At 43.0% G+C, this 23,733-nt stretch overlaps 1 protein-coding gene across 1 annotated transcript in view; it reads left to right on the top strand.

The window, feature by feature from the left end:
• LOC135506184 (MAM domain-containing glycosylphosphatidylinositol anchor protein 1) overlaps positions 1-23,733 on the top strand; it is a 430,085-nt gene that overhangs the window by 92,556 nt on the left and 313,796 nt on the right. Inside the window, exon 3 of the mRNA XM_064925672.1 lies at positions 1,817-1,956. Coding sequence (XP_064781744.1) covers positions 1,817-1,956 — 140 coding nt within the window. The remainder of the gene's footprint in view (positions 1-1,816; positions 1,957-23,733) is intronic.

Below are 23,733 nucleotides of genomic sequence, written 5' to 3'. Positions count from 1 at the left end.
CTTGACATGAAGGGAATATTCTCCTAAATTTAACACCAAAACACACTAAAAAGGTTCTCCGAAGGTTTTCGTTAACATATACTGAAAGAAAATATAAACGCAACATGCAACAATTTCATAGAGTTAAAGTCCATATAAGGAAATCAGTCAATTGAAATACTGAACAAAAATATAAACACAACATGCAACAATTTCGAAGATTTTACTGAAATTAGTGAATTGAAATAAATAGATTATGCCCTAATAAATGGATTTCACATTCACATTACTGGGAATATATACATGCATCTGTTGGTCACAGATACCTTTAAAAAAATGACCTTACAATGGGCATCAGGATCTCGTCACGGTATTTCTGTGCATTCGAATTGCCATCGATAAAATGCTATTGTGTTCATTGTCCGTAGCTTATGCCTGCTCATACCATAACCCCACCCCTACCATGGGGCACTCTGTTCACAATGTTGACATCAGCAAACCGCTCGCCTACGCAACGTCATACACGTGGTCTACATTCATTAAAACAACATTGTAGGCGGCTTATGGTATGGAAATTAACATACAATTATATGGCAATAGCTTGGTTGGACATTCCTGAAGTCAGCATGTCAATTGCACACCCCCTCGAAACTGGATACATCTGTAGCATCGTGTCACCAGCACAAGGTGCACCTGTGTAATGATCATGCTGTTTCATCAGCTTCTTGATATGCCACACCTGTGAGGTGGATCGATTATCTTGGCAAAGTAGAAATGCTCACTAACAGGGATGTAAACAAATTTGTGTTTAAAATTTGAGAGAAATAATATTTTTGTGCGTATGGAACATTTCTGAGATTTATTATTTCAGCTCATGAAACATTGGACTTTGTATGTTGAGTTTATACTGTATTTTTGTTCAGTGGAGATAGAATGTTTCCCTAACTAATGGAAAACTGGACACTCAAACATTAGGGGAACTTTACAGGTAACATTCCACATTTTTCTCTCTCTCTCCCTATAATTGTTACCTGGGATTGTACTCCCCTCTTTTTTTCTCCCAACAGTGGTTTCCTAGTAGTCCTTAGTATTTTTCTTTTTTTTCTCCCAACAGTGGTTTCTGAGTATTCCTTAGTGTTTTTCTTTTTTTCTCTCCATCTTCTTTTCTTCTTCCCTCTCCATCACCTGCTGTTTCTCTCTCCTTGTCTCTGTCTCAATTCCCTCTCTTCCCCACCTACCTCCTGTCCCCCATCACCTGCTAACTGACTCAAATGTAAATGTAAAATTCTTGCCCAGGCTGATGTTACATGAAGCAACTCGCACGCAATCTTGACCACCTTCTGTGACGAGCCTCGTAGGCTGTTTTACATCATAAGTCAGATGTCTTCGGTCCTATTTCTTGAGGCATTGGTGTCTACTGGGGTTCTCTTCAACCTGTCACTTCATTCAGTGCTTCTCAATCCAATGGATGTGCACGAACATTTTTGTTCTAGCCCAACACTAACATACCTAACTCACCAAGCCTGTGATTAGTTCAATCTTTATTTGTTATTTTTTTTAGGGATAGAACTTCACAAAATTATTTAAGAAATAACAGCGTTTGGTGAATTTTCTGTGACGATTATGATCTAAAACATTTTTATTCGGGTGTCTGAGTAGGGGGCTTCCAACTGTAATATACAGGAGAGCTGTTCGAAACTAAGAAATCAGATTTTTTTTTCCAGGAACGCCATCTAAAACTTGAACTTTCATGTACCTTACAAAAAAACAAAAACATATTTGTTATTTCGTTTGAAAATATGACCCTTTCTCTTTTGTTTCTTCTGTGTTGATGCAGCTCCTGCCAATGCCCAGATCTCACACGCGGGCCAGGCATGCGTGGTGAAGGAGGACAACATCAGTGAGAGGATCTACACGATCAGAGAGGGAGACCGCCTGGAGCTACAATGTCTGGTCAAAGGACACCCACAACCACAGGTACCATATCATAACATGACTGTGTGGCTCAGTTGGTAGAGCATGGGGCTTGCAACACCAGTAGAGAAACATGGGGCTTGCAAAGCCATCTTAGATACACCACCAAACCAACAAATCACATCTGACCTCCACATACACACACAGTGTTCTCAACCCCCCTGTATTTGACCAAGGAGCAGATTTAAAGTGCATCTTAAAAAGCACTCTCTCTTTCTCAGATCTCACCGTGTGGTGAAAGCTACAGAGGAGAGCTCTGAGTCTGGTGTGAGCTGTCTGTTTTGAGAGCACTTTTGAGCACTAATGCAGATCAAGCTGACTTTAGACTGTGTGAGTGTGAGTGTGTCTGTGTCTGTGTGAGTGTGTGTGAGTGTGTGTGTGTGTGAGTGTAAGACAGGTGAAAAGCAGCGTGCTCCCCTGGAATACCCACAGGTCTGGTGGCATGAGAATAAAACAGGGGTGTGTGTCTGTGCCCCCGCGCCCCCACCTCCACTGCCCACGTCATCTACTAACCCCAAACTGGCTCAGCAGATTCCTCTGTCTGATTCCCTGAGTCATTTAACCCCCTACCAACACATTTCATGTGCTGTCCTCTCAGGGACTGATGCATTTTTTCTTTCTTCCAATCCAATTTCAATTTAAGGTGCTTTATTGGCATGAAATAGCCTACATCTGTAAATATTGCTAAGGCATTCCAAAACCATAGTTTTAGAAGTCAAGTCACACAAGTCACACTTGCATCTTTCTCTCTCTCTGTCTTTGACTCCCAATCTCGCTTTCTGTTTCTTTCTCTCCGCATCTCTCTCCTTTTTCACTCTCATTCTCGCTCTGTTTCCCCCCTTTTTCTATCACTCCCTCTTTTCTCTCTCCATCGCTCTCTCATACATATTCCTTCCTATATACAGACACTTTCAGACATATTTGAATACTTTAGTTGGATCCACAGTGAAACCTTGGCAGTACAAAGGACCCAATTATTTTAGAGGTCATGCAGATGTTATACTTGGTCTTTCTTCAATCTCAAACTTTTACAGAATATATTAACTTCATACCATCACTGCTTTACTTGTGTAGAATGGTGCCTGACTCTTGTCTGCAACAAATGCACATGTACTCGCATACAACACACTTCGAACACAAGTGCACACACACGCACACAGTCTATCCCCATTTATTTAGACTTGGCTCTGAAACAAAAATGCACAAATTTAATCAAGCTTTCATTCCCTCCATATAGCCGAGTGTTAGAGAGAATAAACATTTAGGCAAATATAGACACAAGTGGGGTTCCTATCTCAGTGTGTCGAGGAGCAGTTGTGAAATTCAGTCATTTGCAACAGCAATAGCAGTTCCTTCTGGGCCTGTGGCAGTCATGTATTTTGAATAATGATTATATTGGTCACGCTTTCCGAAAGTAAAACAATAATAACAATATTACATTCACTATCAGCGCTGGTATTGCCTTGGGCTATGGTGCTCAGCAGCGTTTCAATTCTAAGTGTGTTTGTGAGTGTTTGCCTGTGCATGTGTGAGAGTGAGGCACACACACACACACACACACACACACACACACACACACACACACACACACACACACACACACACACACACACACACACACACACACACACACACACACACACACACACACACACACACACAAAGGAAAGGAAGCTAGAAAAAGTCAGTCTAGTCAAGGTGAGACAAAGGGTAGACATGATTTGGGTTGGCTGTCTTCTCTGGGGAGTGTTTGAAGAAAGTTTGCTATCGTTAGATCTGCAGCAGTGAGGGCTTGGCTATATAGTGTACATGGTGTCACCTAGGCAACGTGTTAGTATTAGAATGAGTGATGAGGTCTTGAGGCAGTTCTTAGTGTGGTTGATGAAAGCAAGAACATTACTGTATTCCACCTTACTTATTAACAACAGGAGGTTGGTGGCACCTTAATTGGGGAGGATTGGCTTGTTGTTATGGCTGGAGCGGAATATGTGGAATGGTATCAAATACATCAAACACATGGTTTCCATGTGATGCCATTCCATTTGCTCCGTTCCAGACATTATTGTGAGCCGTCCTCCTATCAGCAGCCCGCTGTAATATGAACATACTTGAACACCAGCAAGCACACGCATTTTCTTTAGGAAATATCCATTTTTAGTTAAATTAAATATTGCATGGTAAATCATAGTGAGATTGAGAGCAAGGTTTTGGAAAACAAATGACTTTAGTTTTTCTACATTATCTGTCAACTCCTTCCATTCTTGCAGAGTGTGACTTTTAAATGCATCGAGGATAGAGGGAGGAGAGAGAAAAAGTGAGAAATAGTGAACTGAGAGAAATAGAGGTAGGGATCGACAGATAAAAACCAAGAGATAAAAGAAGATACTGTCGATGGAGTGATAGAGAGAATGAACGAGACACTGTGTGTTAGAGAGAGAGAGAAATGGAGAGAGAAAGATGGAGTGTGTGAGTTGTATGAGTGTTTTCCCTACTGAGGAATCCGATGGAAGATAATGCAGAGTAGTGTGAGTGTGTGTTTGTGTGTGTAAGTAGAGTACCATGGTGACCTCCATTCAGCTCTCCCCTCCTCTTGGTAGTGTCTTAACTGAGGCATTGCCATGGCAACCTGGCACGCCACCTGCCTTCCATTCACGGTCGGAATACGAATATGGACACACACACATACACACACGAATGTCACTATCCCATTTAGCTTCGAACTCCAGGATGTTTATCTTATATGTGACCTTTAACCTGCAATGCAATTGGCGCTTTGAATACGTTCCAAAATCTCTTCCTTCTCTCATTCAAAAGGGGCCATCATGAAGTGGGTTTAATCATTATGAGTAACAGATCAGTTAAGCAAAATAGCCATAGAATAGGGAGCTCATGTTTTTATTTTTGGGGTTGCATAAAAAAAAGCCAGTTCTGACCAGCTGCGAAAGGGGAAATAATGAATTATGACACACCCACAGAGAGAGACAGCAATCGGACAGACGACAATCAATCAGGCATACGAACAGACAGACAGAAGGGAAATCAGACATATTAACAGACGAATGGACAGACAGACAGAATTACAAGTCATAGGTGCAGTACTTCTTCTATTTCAGAGATTATTACTGTTCTTGTACCCCTCTACATTGTGAAGCAGTGTTGTGTCTGGACTGGAGTTCCTACTTCCCTAGAGTCAGATTCACTTGTCGATACATTTGTATGTCTCTGGGGAAGTAGATAAAGGGCTTCATTGCCAAAATCCTGAAGTATCCATTTGAGACATGTATGCTCTTCACTACATATTGAAGGGTGTTGAGATGAACACATAAGGGACGGCTTCTTTGAACAGCTGTCAAATGTCAGCGAAATACACTGTATCCATGTGATGGGATGTTGTGTCCGATTTTCCCTCTCCATTGGAATGTGTGACTTGATGATGTCATGGCGTTTGACGGGGCACTGCGGGAGTCTGTGCCGCGTCCCACCGGGACTACTGAATTTCTCCTGCAGTGGCAATCTGAGGGCTATCTGAAGATACCTGATCCCCAATCAACCCCTCTACTCCTCTACTCCCTTTCTCCTTCTCTCCCTCCATCATCTTCTGCATATCAGCAAACTTCCCATAAACTGGCCACCCTGGTAGAGAGCAGTTTGTCGATATGCAGACTCCATGCACACTCACAAGACTAAAAATACACACTGTAAACACACTCACATACACACACTACACAGACACTCACACAAAACTCACAAACATTCCCATACAGTCAACACAAACAAATACACATACCCATACTAACACAACAAATCAAAATCAAATCAAATTTGTTTATAAAGCCCTTCTTAATTCAGCTGATATCTCAAAGTGCTGTACAGAAACACAGCCTAAAACCCCAAACAGCAAGCAATGCAGTTGTAGAATCACGGTGGCTAGGAAAAACTCCCTAGAAAGGCCAGAACCTAGGAAGAAACCTAGAGAGGAACCAGGCTATGAGGGGTGGCCAGTCCTCTTCTGGCTGTGCCGGGTGGAGATTATAACAGAACATGGCCAAGATGTTCAAATGTTCATAGGTGACCAGCAGGGTCAAATAATAATAATCACAGTGGATGTCGAGGGTGCAAAGGTCAGCACCTCAGGAGTAAATGTCAGTTGGCTTTTCATAGCCGATCATTGAGAGTATCTCTACCACTCCTGCTGTCTCTAGAGAGTTGAAAACCGCAGGTCTGGGACAGGTCGCACGTCCGTTGAACAGATCAGGATTCCATAGCCGCAGGCAGAACAGTTGAAACTGGAGCAGCAGCACGGCCAGGTGGACTGGGTACAGCAAGGAGTCATTAGGCCAGGTAGTCCTGAGGCATGGTCCTAGGGCTCAGGTCCTCAGAGAGAGAGAGAGAGAGAGAGAGAGAGAGAGAGAGAAAGAGAGAGAGAGAGATAATGTGTGATAATAGAGAGAGCACACTTAAATTCACACAGGATACCGGATAAGACAGGAGAAATACTCCAGATATAACAGTCTGGGTCTAGCCCCCCGACACAAACTACTGCAGCATAAATACTGGAGGCTGAGACAGGACTGGTCGGGAGACAGGAGTGGCCCCATCCGATGATACCCACAGACAGGGCTAAACAGGCAGGATATAACCCCACCCACTTTGCCAAAGCACAGCTCCCACACCACTAGAGGGATATCTTCAACCACCAATTTACCATCCTGAGACAAGGCCGAGTATAGCCCACAAAGATCTTCGCCACGGCACAACCCAAGGGGGGCGCCAACCCAGACAGGAAGACCACGTTAATGACTCAACCCACTCAAGTGACGGACCCCTCCCTGGGACAGCATGGAAGAGCACCAGTAAGCCAGTGACTCAGCCCCTGTAATAGGGTTAGAGGCAGAGAATCCCAGTGGGAGAGGGGAACCGGCTAGGCAGAGACAGGAAGGGCGGTTCGTTGCTCCAGTGCCTTTCCGTTCACCTTCACACTCCTGGGCCAGACTACACTCAATCATAGGACCTACTGAAGAGATGAGTCTTCAATAAAGACTTAAAGGTTGAGACCGAGTGCGTCTCTCACATGGGTAGGCAGACTGTTCCATAAAAATAGAGCTCTATAGGAGAAAGCCCTGCCCCCAGCTGTTTGTTTAGCAATTCTAGGGACAGTAAGGAGGCCTGCGTCTTGTGACCGTAGCGTACGTGTAGGTATGTATGGCAGGACCAAAGTGTAAAGATAGTTAGGAGCAAGCCCATATAATGCTTTGTAGGTTTGCAGTAAAACCTTGAAATCAGCCCTTGCCTTAACAGGAAGCCAGTGTAGAGAGGCTAGCACTGGAGTAATATGATCAAATATTTTGGTTCTAGTCAAGATTCTTGCAGCCGTGTTTAGCACTAACTGCAGTTTGTTTAGTGCTTTATTCGGGTAGTAGGAAAGTAGAGCATTGCAGTTGTCTAACCTAGACGTGACAAAAGCATGATTTCATTTTTCTGCATCATTTTTGGGCAGAAAGTTTCAGATTTTTGCAATGTTACTTTGTTGGAAAAAAGCTGTCCTTGAAAAAGTCTTGATATGTTCGTCAAAAGAGAGATCAGGGTCCAGAGACGACTGTACAACCATCAAGATGAATTGTTAGATTCAACAGAAGATCCCTTTGTTTCTTGGGACCTAGAACAAGCATCTCTGTTTTGTCCGAGTTTTAAAGTAGAACATTTGCAGCCATCCACTTCCTTATGTCTGAAACACAGGCTTCCAGCGAGGCTTCCAGCGAGGGCAATTTTGGGGCCTTTCTTCTCTCCTCCACTGTCGGAGTCTCCCGCCTGTTCAGCGCTATCAGAGCCTTTCTCCTCTCCAGCCCTGCCTGTTTGGAGCAGCATGAGCTGCCAGTCTGCATGGAGCAGCCAGAGCTGCCAGTCTGCATGGAGCAGCTGGAGCTGCCAGTCTGCATGGAGCAGCTAGAGCTGCAAGTCTGCATGGAGCAGTTAGAGCTGCCAGTCTGCATGGAGCAGCCAGAGCTGCCAGTCTGCATGGAGCTACCAGTCTGCAAGGAGCTGCCAGTCTGCATGGAGCAGCTAGAGCTGCCAGTCTGCATGGAGCTGCAAGTCTGCAAGGAGCTGCCAGTCTGCAAGGACCTGCCAGTCTGCAAGGAGCTGCCAGTCTGCAAGGAGCTGCCAGTCAGCAAGGAAATGCCAGTCGGCAAGGAGCTGCCAAAGCTGTTTGTCTGCATGGAACAGTCAGAGCTGTCAGTCTGCAAGAAGCCGCCAGAGCTGTCAATCTGCATGGAGCAGCCAGAGCCGTCAGTCAGCATGAAGCAGCCAGAGCCGTCAGTCTGCCAGGATCCGCCAGTCAACCAGACTCTTCCAGATCTGCCAGTCAGCCAGACTCTTCCAGATCTGCCAGTCAGCCAGACTCTTCCATATCTGCCAGTCAGCCAGACTCTTCCAGATCTGCCAGTCAGCCAGACTCTTCCAGATCTGCCAGTCAGCCAGACTCTTCCAGATCTGCCAGTCAGCCAGACTCTTCCAGATCTGCCAGTCAGCCAGACTCTTCCAGATCTGCTATTCAGCCAGACTCTTCCAGATCTGCCAGTCAGCCAGACTCTTCCAGATCTGCCAGTCAGCCAGACTCTTCCAGATCTGCCAGTCAGCCAGACTCTTCCAGATCTGCCAGTCAGCCAGACTCTTCCAGATCTGCCAGTCAGCCAGACTCTTCCAGATCTGCCAGTCAACCAGACTCTTCCAGATCTGCCAGTCAGCCAGACTCTTCCAGATCTGCCAGTCAACCAGACTCTTCCAGATCTGCTAGTCAACCAGACTCTTCCAGATCCGCTAGTCAACCAGACTCTTCCAGATCCGCCAGTCAGCCGGGATCTGCCGGATTCAACTGCCTGGCTGGGCTTCCTCTCAGTACTGTGCTTCCCCTCAGTCCCGAGCTGCCCCTCAGTCACGAGCTGCTCCTCAGTTCAGTGGGGTTCTGGGTGAGGACTATTAGGCCATGGTCGGCGGCGAGGGTGGATCATCCCAGGACGCGAAGGGGAGGAACTATGACATTTATGGAGTGGGGTCCACGTCCCGAGCCGGAACCGCCACCATGGACAGACGCCCACCCGGACCCTCCCTATGGTTTTGAGGTGCGTCCGGGAGTCCGGGGGGGGGGGGGTTCTGTCACGCCTTGGTCTTAGTATTTTGTGTTTTAGAATATTAGTTGGTCAGGCCAGGGTGTGACAAGGGTTTATGTTATTGTGTTGTTGTATTGGGGTTTTTGTAGGCATTGGGATTGTGGTTGATTAGGGGTGTGTTTAGTATAGGTTTGGCTGCCTGAGGCGGTTCTCAATCAGAGTCAGGTGATTCTCGTTGTCTCTGATTGGGAACCGTATTTAGGTAGCCTGGGTTTCACTTTGTATTTCGTGGGTGATTGTTCCTGTCTCTGTGTTAGTGTTCACCAGACAGGCTGTACAGGTTTTTCACGTTCCGTTTGTTGTTTCATGTATCGTCATTTGTTTCATTAAAGACATGAGTTACCAACACGCTGCATTTTGGTCCAACTTTCTTGCGACAAACGAAGAACGTCGTTACATTCACCATGTTTCATCGCACACACTCATCATATGCTGTAGCTATCTGTTCTTTATTTTACTCTTATTATTATCTATCCTGATGCCTAATTACTTTTCCTTGCCTTCATGTACATACTGTATATACTTCAAATACCTCATGCTCCTGGACATTGATCTGGTACTGGTACTCCCTGTATATAGCTCTATTCTTGTGTATTATATTCCTCGTGTTACTACTTTTATTATTATTTTTAACTCTGCATTATTGGGATTGGCTCGGGAAGCAAGCATTTCACAGTTAGGGTCTACACCCATTGTATTCGGTGCATGTGACAAATAAAATGTGATTTGATTTGATGATATATTCCTAACAGGGATAGCATAGCAGTCAACTTTCTCAGCTAGGAAAACTAGTTAATTAACCTCTCTGGGATCATTCGAGACGCTAGGGTCCCATCTCGCCAACAGCAAGTGAAATTGCAGGGCGCCAAATTCAAAACAACAGAAATCTCATAATTACATCATTAAAATTCATCAACTATACAAGTATTTTACACCATTGTAAATATGCAATTCTTGTTAATCCAGCCACAGTGTCTGATTTCAGAAAGGATTTACAGCGAAAGCACCACAAACAATTATGTTAGGTCACCACCAAGCCACAGAAAAGCACAGCCATTTTTTCCAGCCAAAGAGAGGGGTCACAAAAAGCAGAAATAGAGATAAAATGAATCAGCAACCTTTGATGATCTTCAGCATATGACACTCATAGGACTTCATGTTACACAATACATGTATGTTTTGTTATAATATGTGTGATAAAGTTCATATTTATATAAAAAAATCTAAGTTTACCTTGGCGCGTTACGTTCAGTAGTTCTAAACATGCGGTGATATTGCAGAGAGCCACATCAATTTACAGAAATACTCATACTAAACATTGATAAAGATACGACTATTATACATGGAACTTTAGATAAACTTCTCCTTAATGCATCCGCTGTGTCAGATTTCAAAAAAACTTTACAGAGAAAGAAAACCATGCAATAATCTGAGAACAGCCTTTAGACAACAAAGCAGCCAAAAAGATACCTGCCATATTGGGTCGTCAACATTACTCAGAAATAGCATTTTAAATATTCACTTACCTTTGATGATCTTCCTCAGAATGCACTCCCAGGAATCCCAGTTACACCATAAATGTTTTGATTTGCTCAATAATGTCTGTCAGTTATGTCCAAATATCTTCTTTTGTAGGGCGCTTGTGAAACAAATCTAAAAGCGCACTCAGGTCGCGCCGAAAGTCGGATGAAAAGTTCAAAAAGTTCCGTTACAGCTCGTTGAAACATGCCAACCTAAGTATGGAATCAAGCTTTAGGATGTTTTTAACATAAAACATAATTAATGTTCCAACCGGACAATTCCTTTGTCTGCACAAATGAAGTGGAGCGTAGCTACCTTTCACGTGAGCGCGCCAGACCGAGGCTGTGGCACTCTGCCAGACCACTCACTCAAAGAGCCCTTATGAGCCCCTCCATTAGAGTAGAATCCTCAACAGAGGTTCTAAATACTGTTGACATCCAGTGGAAGCCTTCGGAAGTAAAACATAACTAATTTCACCCTGTGTCTTCAATGGGGCGGCAGGGTAGCCTAGTGGTTAGAGCGTTGGACTAGTAACCGGAAGATACAAATCTGTCGTTCTGCCACTGAAAAAGGCAGTTAACCCACTGTTCCTAGGCCGTCATTGAAAATAAGAATTTGTTCTTTGACTGACTTGCCTAGTTAAATAAAGGTAAAAAAAAATCCCACTTCCTGGTTGGATTTTTCTCAATTTTTTGCCTGCCATATGAGTTCTGTTATACTCACAGACATCATTCAAACTGTTTTAGAAACGTCAGTGTTTTCTATCCAATAGAGTGTTTTCTATACAGTGTTAATAATAATATGCATATATTAGCATCTATGACAGAGTAGGAGTAGCCATTTTCCATCCAAAGAGAGGTGTCACAAAAAGCAGAAATATCGATGAAATGAATCGCTAACCTTTGACGATCTTCATCAGATGACACTCCCGGACTCAATGTTACCCAATATATGTATGTTTTGTTCGATCAAGTTCATATTTATATCCAAAAACCTCAGTTTACATTGGCGCCATGTTCAGAAATGCCTCCAAAACATCCAGAGAAATTGCAGAGCCACATCAAATAACAGAAATACTCATCATTAACTTTGATTAAAGATACATGTTTTATATAGAATTAAAGATAAACTTGTTCTTAATGCAACCGCTGGGTCAGATTTCAAAAAATCTTTACAGCAACAGCACAATATTCAATAATCTGAGAACAGCCTTCAGCCACAAAAGCAAGCCATACAGTTACCCGCCAAATTGTGGAGTCAATAAAAGTCATAAATAGCATTATAAATATTCACTTTCCTTTGCTGATCTTCACCGGAATACACTCCCAGGACTCCCACTTCCACAAGAAATGTTTGTTTTGTTCGATTATGTCCATATTTATGTCCAAATACCTATTCCAAAGGCACAATGCGTGAGCGCAAAATCCAGACGAAAAGTCAAAAGACAGTTTGTAGAAACATGTCAAACGATGTTTAAAATCAACCCTTAGGGTATTTTTATAATAAATCGTCAATAACATTCCAACCGGACAATAGCGTATTCATTACAGAGGAAAAAGAAGGAACGGCGCACCCGTGTGACCGCACAGTAAACAACTGATTGCCCTCAGCCTAGTCCACTTGTTAAAACAGCTCTTATTCGACACCCTTTCACAATAGAAGCCTCAAACAGCTTTCTAAAGACTGTTGACATCTGCTGGAAGCCTTGGGAAGTGCAATCTGGCCCCATAGACACAGCATATTGGAGAGGCAATCACTTAAATGAAACTACAAACCTCAGATTTCCCACTTCCTGATTGGATTTTCTCAGGTTTTTCCCTGAAATATGAGTTCTGTTATACTCACAGTTTTAGAAACATCAGAGTGTTTTCTATCCAATACTACTAATAATATGCATGTATTAGCATCTGGTACAGAGTAGCAGGCAGTTTACTCTGGGCACCTTATTCATCCAAGCTACTCAATACTGCCCCCCTGTCACCAAGAAGTTAAAAGTATGCATTATGACACAACTTAAAAACAATATCGTGCTGCGATTACTGCCAACAATAGTCTCCAGCCATTGGAAATTGCACAATGAGTCTTCCCGAAATTGGGAAGAGTGCAAGGGCACCATCCCATTCTCCCCATCTCTCCCCTCCCTCTCATTCTCTGAGAGGATCCAATTTAGCCATGTTAGCCTGGGCAATAAAGGGATTGCTTTACAGAGAATGGCTCTGATTGTGGATTTATCCAATCCTTTATCAAGACTGATTGTTTACCTTCGCCCCAGAAGATTGGATTGAAAACGGGGTCACGCCGTAATCCATACAGAACAGAGAGGAATCCAATCATTTCTCCACCTATCTCTCTATCCTTCCCACATTTAGGGACAAGCGGGTGAAACAGGCAAAAAGCCCAACATCAAGTCAACAGAGATTTGATTCACCCTCCAAGATCTGGAAGGGTCAAGGATTTGGTTTAGTTAGGTGGATAAGAGAGGAGGGGGAAATAGAAGGGGGGGACTTGAATAGTTCTTTAGGGACTGGGATATTTTGTCATGGACTTTTACCTTGTATTTGTTGGGTTTCATGTTTTTTTAATGTTTTTATGTATTTTCAAGGAATGGAAGATGGAAGGCATTGACAAGCTTTTAGCCTCAGCTCCAGGATTCACTGTTGTTGTTCTTGAAATACCTTCATCCCAAAGGGGAGGTGAAAGCCTGTGGCAGAGGCTAGGTCTTCATTGACTCCTAAACTGCACTGCCCATTCCCACTGGTGTCACCGCTGGTGTCCCTGTGCTATTCAACTAATCTAGACCAGCGAATAGGTAAAATAATTGTTCCATTTTATGATACAAAATATCACACTTGGAACACTAATACATAATGCCTTAAACTCTCTGGCCCACCTGGGACGCAACCGCACCCCCTGCCAACAATAAATGCAAATGCGCTACGCCAAATGCTAATAGCACTCGTTAAAACTCAAAAGTTCATTAAAATTCACATGCAGAGTACTCAATTCAAGCTACACTCATTGTGAATCTAGCCAACGAGTCAGATTTGTAAAATGCTTTTCGGCGAAAGCATGAGAAGCTTTTATCTGATAGCAGGCAACACCCCGAAATACCAGAAGGGGACGTAAACAAAGGAATTAGCGTAGCCGGCGCTACACAAAACGCAGAAAAAAAATTAAAACATTCATTACCTTTGACGAGACACATTTTTTAAACGCAACGTTATTTTTTTAAAATTAAAACAGTTGCCTATAAACTTTGACAAAACACTTCAAACTACTTCTGTAATCCAACTTTAGGTATTACTAAACGTTAATAAACGATCAAATTGATCACGGAGCGATCTGTATTCAATAGGCACGAGTTTGGGAAACATGACCAACTTTTCCGGTTCCATTGTTTACAGCTGTGGACTTGACAACCGGATGTGGCTATTACTCAGATGACCAACGATTTAGTTGAATCGAAATCACAACACTGGCGACATCGTGTGGAAGCTATAGGAACTGTATCCTTAGCCTTAAGTATTTTTCCTTCCAATAGACAATACATGGACTGGCGGATTGATTTTTTCTTCGTCGATTTAGTGACCAGGTTTTCTGCCGATTTTGACCACGGAACTCGTTCTGTTATAGTCACAGACACCATTGAACCAGTTCTAGAAACTTCAGAGTGTTTTCTATGCACACATACTAATCATATGCATATACTATATTCCTGACATGAGTAGCAGGACGTTGAAATATTGCGCGATTTTTAACAGGATGTTGAAAAAAGTAGCCCGATCTCTTTTAAGCAACATTTTAAAGATTGGAGGCAGTCTCAGAAGCCTGCCGGTCAACCAGGGTGGTCATTTTCATAAAATATCTGCATTCTGGATTTCCTGTTAGAAGCAAATAGGGTAAAATTATTCCAAACCACATCAAAATGACCTGCAATAATTCCGATCATAAAATAGTGAAGACCTTCATGGAGGTCATATTGAGGTAACCTTTACAATTGTCACGCCCTGGTCGAAATATATTATGTTTATTCTTCATTTATTCGGTCAGGCCAGGGTGTGACATGGGTTATTGTGGTGTGTTTTTGTCTTGGGGTTTTGTGGGATGTCTAGCGTTAGTCTATGGCTGCCTGAGGCGGTTCTCAATCAGAGTCAGGTGATTATCGTTGTCTCTGATTGGAAACCATATTTAGGCAGCCATATTCTTTGTGTGTTTCGTGGGTGATTGTCCTTAGTGTCCTTGTTCCTGTATCTGTGTTAGTTTACACTAGTATAGGCTGTTTCGGTTTTCGTTACGTTCTTTTGTTTTGTAGTATTTGTATTGATTCGTGTTTACGTTTGTTCATTAAACATGGATCGCAATCTACATGCTGCATTTTGGTCCGACTTTCCTTCACCGCATGAAAACCGTTACAACAATAGTCTAGCAGCTATGGGAAACAATTCTGGAGCTGTGATAGAGCCACTAAAATTAACACACAGATAGAGCATATCTTAATAACTATTGTTGGCTATAGTGACATTACAGAATTTGTCCGTTATCCCACTGGCATTCATTTCCAATATGAAAAATAAGGTAAGAAACCCAAGATCGGTAACTTGTTGGATACTTGTCCCCAGGGGTACTCTGCTCGGGTCAGTGAGCAAGCAAACAAACTTACTCTTAACTTTTATAGGGTAGGTCGCAGCATTCGGGAATTTTGGATGAAAAGCGTGCCCAAAGTAATCTGCCTGCTTCTCAGTCCACCAGTGCACAGTCCGGAGTCTCCAGCGACAGTCTACAGCCTGGAAACTCCAGCGAATGTTCATAGTCCAGAGCTTCCAGCGAAGGTTCATAGTCCAGAGCTTCCAGTGACGGTTCATAGTCCAGAACTTCCAGCGACGGTTCATAGTCCAGAGCTTCCAGCGACGGTTCATAGTCCAGAGCTTCCAGCGACGGTTCATAGTCCAGAGCTTCCAGTGACAGTTCATAGTCCAGAGCTTCCAGCGACGGTTCATAGTCCAGAGCTTCCAGCGACGGTTCATAGTCCAGAGCTTCCTGCGACGGTGCCATGACCGGAGCCTTCCACTGCGCAGATGCCCAGTCGAGGCACGGCGTCCAGTCCCGCTCCATGGCCAGAACCTTCCTCTGCGTCTGTGCCCAGTCGAGGCATGGCGACCATCCCGCTCCATGGCCGGAGCCTTCCTATATGCCGGTGCCCATTCCAGGCATGGCGTCCAGTCCCGCTCCATGGCCGGAGCCTTCCTCTGCGTCGGTGCCCAGTCCGGGCATGGCGTTCAGCCCTGCTTCATGGCCGGATCCGTGGTCTGAGCGGGTGCTACGTCCTGCACTGGAGCCACCACCGACGCTAGTTGCCCACCCTAACCCTCCCCATCTAGTTTCAGGTTTTGTGGTTGGAGTCCGCACCTTTGGGGGGGGGGTGGGGAGAGAAACTGTCACGCCCTGACCATAGAGAGCCCTCAGGGTTCTCCATATTGTTTTAGATCATGGCGTGACTAGGGTGGTTCTAGGTATTGTGTTTCTATGTTGGTGTCTGGGTATGGTTCCCAATTGGAGACAGCTGATAATCATTGCCTCTGATTAGGGATCTTACTTAATTTGTCCTTTTTCCCACTTGCGATGTGGAATACTGTTTTGTTTCGTATTAGTGCCTCGGTGTGCTACGTATTGCACATTTGTTAATTTGTTGTTCTTTTGGGAAGTTTCACTATAATAAATATGTGGAACTCTGCTGACGCTTCGCTGTCCACTTATTTATACAACGATCGTGACAGATAGAAAACACTCTAAAGATTCCAAAACTGTTAAAATAATGTCTGTGAGTATAACAGAAGTGATATGGCGGGCGAAAACCTGAGGAAAATCCATCCAGGAAGTGCCAAAATGTTGAAATGGCTGTTTTTCCAATGAAAGCCTATTCGTCATTTAAAGGGAGAGGACCCAGATTCCGTTCCCTATGGCTTCCGCTAGTTGTGAACAGTCTTTAGACATTGTTTCAGGCTTTTATTCTGAACAATGAGGGAGAATTACCACATTGAGTGAGTGGACCCTGGGATGTCCCCAGAGCTGGATACTGTGCATGACTGAGAGCACGCCTTTCTTGTTTTTCTTTTTTATTGACGACGCTATTGTCTGGTTGAAATATTATTGATTATTTAGGCTAAAAACAACCTGAGGATTGATTATAAACATTATTTGACATCTTTCTACTAACTTTACGGATACTATTTGGAATTTTCGTCTGCCTCTTGTGACTGTATTTTAGCCATTGGAATTCTGAACAAAAAGGTTTTTGGATATAAAGAAGGACTTTATCAAACAAAACAAACATTTTTTGTGTAACTGGGAGTCTCGTGAGTGCAACCATACGAAGATCATCAAAGGTAAGTGATTAATTTTATTGCTATTTCTGAATTTTGTGACTAATCTACTTGGCTGCTAACTTTTTGTAATGTTTTATGGCTGAGCGCTTGTCCTCAGATAATTTCATGGTTTGCTTGCTTTTGCCGTAAAGCCTTTTTGAAATCTGACATGGCGGCTGGATTAACAACAAGTAAAGCTTTATTTTGATGTATTGCACTTGTGATTTAATGAAAGTTAAATATTTATAGTAATTTAATTTGAATTTGGCGCTCTGCAATTTCACCGGAAGTTGTCGAGGTAGGACGCTAGCGACTGGAAAGAACTGGAGAAATGGCTTGGCAGGATTTAAATACAATTTAAATATGTTAATGAGCCTATCAGGGCAATTCTGATAATTCGTGTGTGGAATTAAGAGGTGAAATCAACTTTGTTGATCAAGTTCATGTCAGTAGAACGCTGCTCCGCTCTGAGGGCTTTTATACAGCCGCTAACCAGCTTCAAAGGGCCATATAGGAATAGATTCACTGGGCCATATTGCAATAAATAATTGGTACATACAGACCAATGATGGCTTACAATTTTTTAGAGGGTCTGGAAAACACAAGGATGCCATACATACATATCCATCACGCCTGCTCCCGCCCCCCCCTTCCTGGCGCTCGAAGGCGCATTACGCACTACTGCCACCATCATTACGCACACCTGCCTTCCCTCCCATCACACGCATCAGAAATTATTGGACTCATCTGGACTCAATCATTGTCATTTACCTCCCCTATATCTGTTCCCCGCTTCAGGATTGATGTTCGTTGTTCATTTTTGTTTCCTGGTTCTAACGCTGTTCCTCATTAAATGCTCAACTCCCTGTACCTGCATCTCTTCTCCAGCATCGGTCCTTACAGTATCCTTTAAATCTTTTGTAGAGAAAACATATGCCAACTTACAGTTTTTTGCAAATGTGATTCACCCGTTCATCACAAAGATACAGACATCCTTCCTAACTCAGTTGCAAGAGAGGAAGGAAACAGAGATTTAAACATGAGGCCAATGGTGAGTTTAATGGCTGTGATAGGACAAAACTGAGGCTAGATACATTTTAGTTACTCCACAATACTAACCTAAATGACAGAGTGAAAAGGAAGCATGTGCATAATAAAAATATTCCAAAACATGCATCCTGTTTGCAATAAGGCACTAACGTACAACGGCAAAAAAATGTACCAAAGAAATTACCTTTATGTCCTGAATACAAAGTGTTATGTTTGGAGCAGATCCAACACTGAGTACCACTCTTCATACAGTATTTCCTACATCATGTTATGGGTATGCTTGTCATCGGCAAGGACAAGGGAGTTTTTTTGGATAAAAAGAAACGGAATAGAGCTAAGCACAGGCAAAATCCTAGAGGTTATCCTGGTTCAGTCTGCTTTCCAACAGACACAGGGGGACAAATTCACCTTTCAGCAGGACAATAACCTTAAACACAAGGCCAAATACACATTCTTGATACACATGTAAACTGTTGAGAGTGAAAACCCAGCAGCATTCCAGTTCTTTACACAAACCGGTGCGACTGGCACTTAAAACCATGCCCCATTTAAAGGCACTTAAATATTTTGTCTTGCCCATTCACCCGCTGAATGGCACAAATTCACAATCCATGTCACAGTTGACTCAAGGTTTAAAAATCCTTCTTTAACCTGACTCTTCCCCTAATCTACACTGATTGAAGTGGATTAAACAACATCAATAATGGATTATAGCTTTCACCTGGTCAGTCTGTGTCATGGAAAGAGCAAGTGTTTTTAATGTTTCGTACACTGGAGTTGTTCATATACACTGGAGTTGTTACCAAGAAGACAGTGAATGTTCCTAAGTGGCTGAGTTAAAGTGTTGACTTAAATTTGCTTGAAAATCTATGGCAAGACTTAAAAATGGTTGTCTAGCAATGATCAACAACCAATTTGACATAGCTGGGGGAATTTTCAAAAGTCTGTACAAATGTTGCACAACCCAGGTGTGCAAAGCTCTTAGAGGCTTACCCAGATAGACTCACAGCTGTAGTCACTGCCAAAGGTGATTCTAACATGTACTGACTCATGGGTGTGAATGCTTATATGAATGGCACATTTCTGTATTTAATTTAAAACATTTGCAATCATTTCCGAAAACCTTTTCACTTTGTCATGGTGGGGTATTGTGTGTATATGGGTGAGAAAAATAATCTATTTAATCTATTTTGAATTTAGGCTGTAACACAACAAAATGTGGAATAAGTCAAGGGGTATGGACACTTTCTGAAGGCACTGCATCATTGCAATCAGTAGAATTCAAGGAACACCCATTTTACTCTATTGACACTAGCCATGAAAACATTTATGAAAACAGTAATTTGGCACAAGTCTTCACCACTTTTCTCCTAAAAGTTTAAAGGATACGTGACATGGCATTTTTGGGCCACTGTGTTTTCCAAACCCCCTCAAACATTTTAAGCCATTTTAAGTAAGACCATAACTTTTCACGCATTTTGTTACTTTACAGCCTTATTCTAAAATGAATGACATGATTTTTAATCTCTCAATCTACACAAAATAACCCATAATGAAAATGCGAAAACGGTTTTAGATTTCTTTTGCAAAAAAAAAAAAAAATGAAATTGTTTATTTGCATAAGTTTTCAGACCCTTTGCAATGACACTTGAATTGAGCTCAGGTGCACCCTGCTTCCAATGATCATCCTTGAGATGTTTCTGAAACTTGATCGGAGTCAACCTGTGGTAAATTCCATTGAATGGAAAGGCACACACCGGTCTATAAAAAGGTCCCATGGTTGACAGTGCATGTCAGAGCAAAAAAACTGGATTGTGTCGACACACAGATCTGGGGAAGGGTGCCAAAAAATATCTGCAGCATTGAAGATCCCCAAGAACACACTGGCCTCCATCATTCTTAAATATAAGTTTTGAACCACCAAGACTCTGGCTGCCTGGCCAAACTGAGCAACAGGTGGAGAAGGGCCTTGGTCAGGGAGGTGACCAAGCTCAATGACAGAGCTCCAGAGTTCCTCTGTGGAGATGGGAGAACCTTCCAGAAGGACAACCATCTCTGCAGCAATCCACCAATCAGGGCTTTATGGTAGTGGCCAGACGGAAGCCTCTCCTCAGTAAAAGGCACCTCCAGACCATGACAAACAATGGTTTGGTGAAACCAAGATGGAACTCTGTGGCCTGAACGTCAAGCGTCATTTCTGGAGGAAATCAGGTACCGCTCATCACCTGGCCAATATCATCCCTAAGGTGATGAAGTAAGTGGTGGCAGCATCATGCTGCGGGATGTTTATCAAAAGCAGGGACTGGGAGAATAGTCTGGATCGAGGAAAAGATTAATGGAGCGAACTACAGAGAGATCCTTAATGAACTACTCCAGAGCGCTCACGACCTCAGCTTAGGGTGAAGGTTCACCTTCCAACAGGACAATGACCCTAAGGACACAGCCAAGACAACGCAGGAGTGGCTTCGGGAAAAGTCTCGTGCAGCACAGGGACGCCAGCGGAATGGGCTGTGCAGTTAAGGAATCAATGCAGACATAGCCTCTGCCACAGGATTTCACCTCACCTTCGGATGAAGGTATTTCGAGAACATCAGTGAAACCTGGTGCTGAGGCTAATGCAGACACAACCTGGAGAAACTCCCTGGGTGACCAATTCTGTACCTCTCAGACATTAGTTTATGCCTTTTGCTCCTCGTTGAAGTTCATTATTTTAGTCCAATAAATTTCAAAAGCTTGTCAATGCCTTCCATCTTTCATTCCTTGAATATGTATACAGTGTATATATAAAAAAACATGAAACCCTTCAAATACAAGGTAAAAGTCCATGACAAAGTCCCCAACCCTAAAGAACTATTCAAGTCCCTTTGTCTCTCTCCCCCCCTTCTCGCTTAAGGTATCTAGTATTAGTATAAAAAGTTTTATTCTTGTATCATAAAGTGGAACAATCTCGGGTATGTTTGGTTCTTATCCGCTGGATTAATCCTTTTACACAAAGATAAGTTGAACTCTCTTTACCCACATTGGAATAAGTATCATTCCGCAAAACTTCTCTCTCGTAAATGCTGACTCATAAATTGTTGAAGAGCTTTTTGAAGGAGAAGGAGTGTGGTTCTCAGAAGGTCACAGAGAAGGTGGTGTGCATAACATTGTAGAGGTTCGACTACAGGGGCAGTGCTTTTAGCTAACACAAACTGCAATAGTCTCGTTCTCGCCACCCCTATAGCTTTTCTTGTCAATGTTTCCCCCACCTGCTCTCTCCCTCTCTACACGGCCCTTTAGAAACACAATAGGAGGGTAAATGGTTTTTCTGAAAGTGATGCCTCTTCAACCCCCCAAAACAAAACACATTATTTATTCATGGGTCTGGTCACTGCAACCTTGAGAACAGTGTGTGTCCACGTACGTGCATGCGTGTGTGGTCAGAAGACCGGAGCAGGGTTTGGGAGGGTGTATGGTGGAGTCAAGCAGTATGTAAGAGAGAGAGAGCAAAGGAACAATGGATGGGGGAGAGAAAAAAGCAGTGAGGGAGGGAAGAAGGGCTTGGATTTCCATCCTTGAGGGGTGAGAGGGAAACGATCGATGGAGGGCTGAAATCGAGGAGGATCTGGTGGCAGAGCGAGCTCCAAGAACTGCAAACAAGGTCACTCTGTGACCCTCTGACAAGATCATGGAGGGAACGGATAGAAAGACAGAGGTTGAGAAGGAGGAAGCAACATTTTTACAACCGCTAGAAAGAGTGCTTATTTAAGAGCAATGTTTCAGAAGCTACCTTTTGGGTCGTTGCTTGTTGCTAGGAAGTTACCTTTGTTGCAGTCTTGTTTCCGTATTGTTTCCAATTATTTTCCTGTCTATACCCAGTTATTTCAGCTATGTACTTAAGTAAATCTCATGTACCTCACCTGTTTCTTCGTGTTTAGTTTCAGTGTACCTATGGTACCTTGACACTATTCTAAGGCAAAGCTCTGTCCCCATTATCGTCCAATTTACCATCGTTTCTGTGTAACTTCCTGGCTCCAGCATATACCTTCTCAGTGCACAGACACAAGAGCTGAGACAGGATGTCTAATTGTGGTCGAATTACATAAAACTAGCTAGTACCTAGCTTGCCTCGAAACTCGAGTTCTACGCCAGGACATTTTTACATTGATAAATGCAGAGCGACAAAATGTTATATCATACACTGCATTTGAGGAACAATGGGAATGTAATTCTGCTTTGAAGGTGATAAACTCGTAACCTCACTTTTGAGAAAATGGCCTTTGAATGTTTGGTACCTACTGGAGAGCTCTTCTTTGTAGACACCCATTCAGCATTGTTCACACCCCTTAAGCTTCAGCCCCCACCCAAACTTACCATTTTACTCGCCCTAGCAGAGCTGGTTAGGCTTGTTTCATGTTATCCAGAGCGTTGGTGACTAACTGTGCTGCTGGCAACAATTTAATTGCATTTTTTTGCTGACGTTTTCTGACACCGGCCATATTCAACGGGTGTTGAGAGTTCGTAAATTCATCAGTTATTCTGCGCTCTGGCACACTCAGACGAGAGCGCTCTGACATCGGAGTAGATGGCCAGACTGAATTTACAAACACACCTGAAATGGTTACTTGCATAGTGGGGTCTTTTGTTAAGACATGTAGCTAGCTAGCTAGACAATGAACCATAGTCCCAACTCATGACGTTACTCCCCTTGCATGAATATGCAGTTAGCTAACCAACCAAGCTAACATTAGGCTATAACTGGCCAAGCAAATGGCTCTGAGATACAAATAATAAGATCATACATGTAATGTTAGCTAGCGAGCCAGCCAACATTAGCTAGCGATCCAGCCAACTTTAGCTAGCTAACAGTGCACTTAAATGTGAAATGAAACCACTTTGTTAAAATGAGAAACTAATAATATCTGAAAATGTAGCTAGCTAGACTATCTTACCAGTATAAATCATGAATGGATCTTTTGTCTTTTGAATGCCATGTTTTTCCTTGGAGAAAACACCTGTTTTCAACTCTCTCCTTAGGTATCAGTCGAATTCCACTGATTTCAAAATTCGGTCCTCCATAAAGTGGAGAACACTTAAGCAGTTTTACTATGCTATAAAAAAAGTTGACCTTAGGCAGGATTACCTAGACATGCTGACATACTAATGTAGAATTTAAAAAATTCAAAGTTGGGTTTCCAGGCAAGTACCTAGCTAGCCACCTTTATAGCTAGCTACACCCTGGACCAGAGCTAGTGAGGAATAGAGCTAGTGTGGACTAAAGCTAGCTACTATCCAAGCCCTGGACGTGAGCTATACTAGAGCGGACTAGAGATAGCTAGCTACATCAAGGAACAGAGCTAGTGCGGACCAGAGCTAGCTAGCTACGCCCTGCACCAGTGCAGCTAGCTACTCGTGGAGCCGAAATAATGCGGACTAAAGCTGCTCCCTATGCCCTGGAGTGGAGCTACTAGTAACTAATATGTTCCTCATACATAGTCTGAATAGAAGAGTAATAATTTAGAAAAAAAATCCATTCTTAATTTTTGGGTCACACATCCGACATTCAAAAAGACCAGTGGCTTATATAAATGTATAAACCAATGGCAAATAGACAAAAATACAGCAAATATACAAAACAAAACTTGTTGTGGACCAATTTACCTGATTGAGATTAAATATATGCAGCAGTGAGTGAATGCATA

The sequence above is a fragment of the Oncorhynchus masou genome, chromosome 2 (assembly GCF_036934945.1).
Source record: "Oncorhynchus masou masou isolate Uvic2021 chromosome 2, UVic_Omas_1.1, whole genome shotgun sequence".
Lineage (NCBI taxonomy): Eukaryota > Metazoa > Chordata > Actinopteri > Salmoniformes > Salmonidae > Oncorhynchus > Oncorhynchus masou.
The sequence above is the reverse complement of the archived record's forward strand: the minus strand, read 5'-3'. Positions and strand labels throughout refer to the sequence as shown.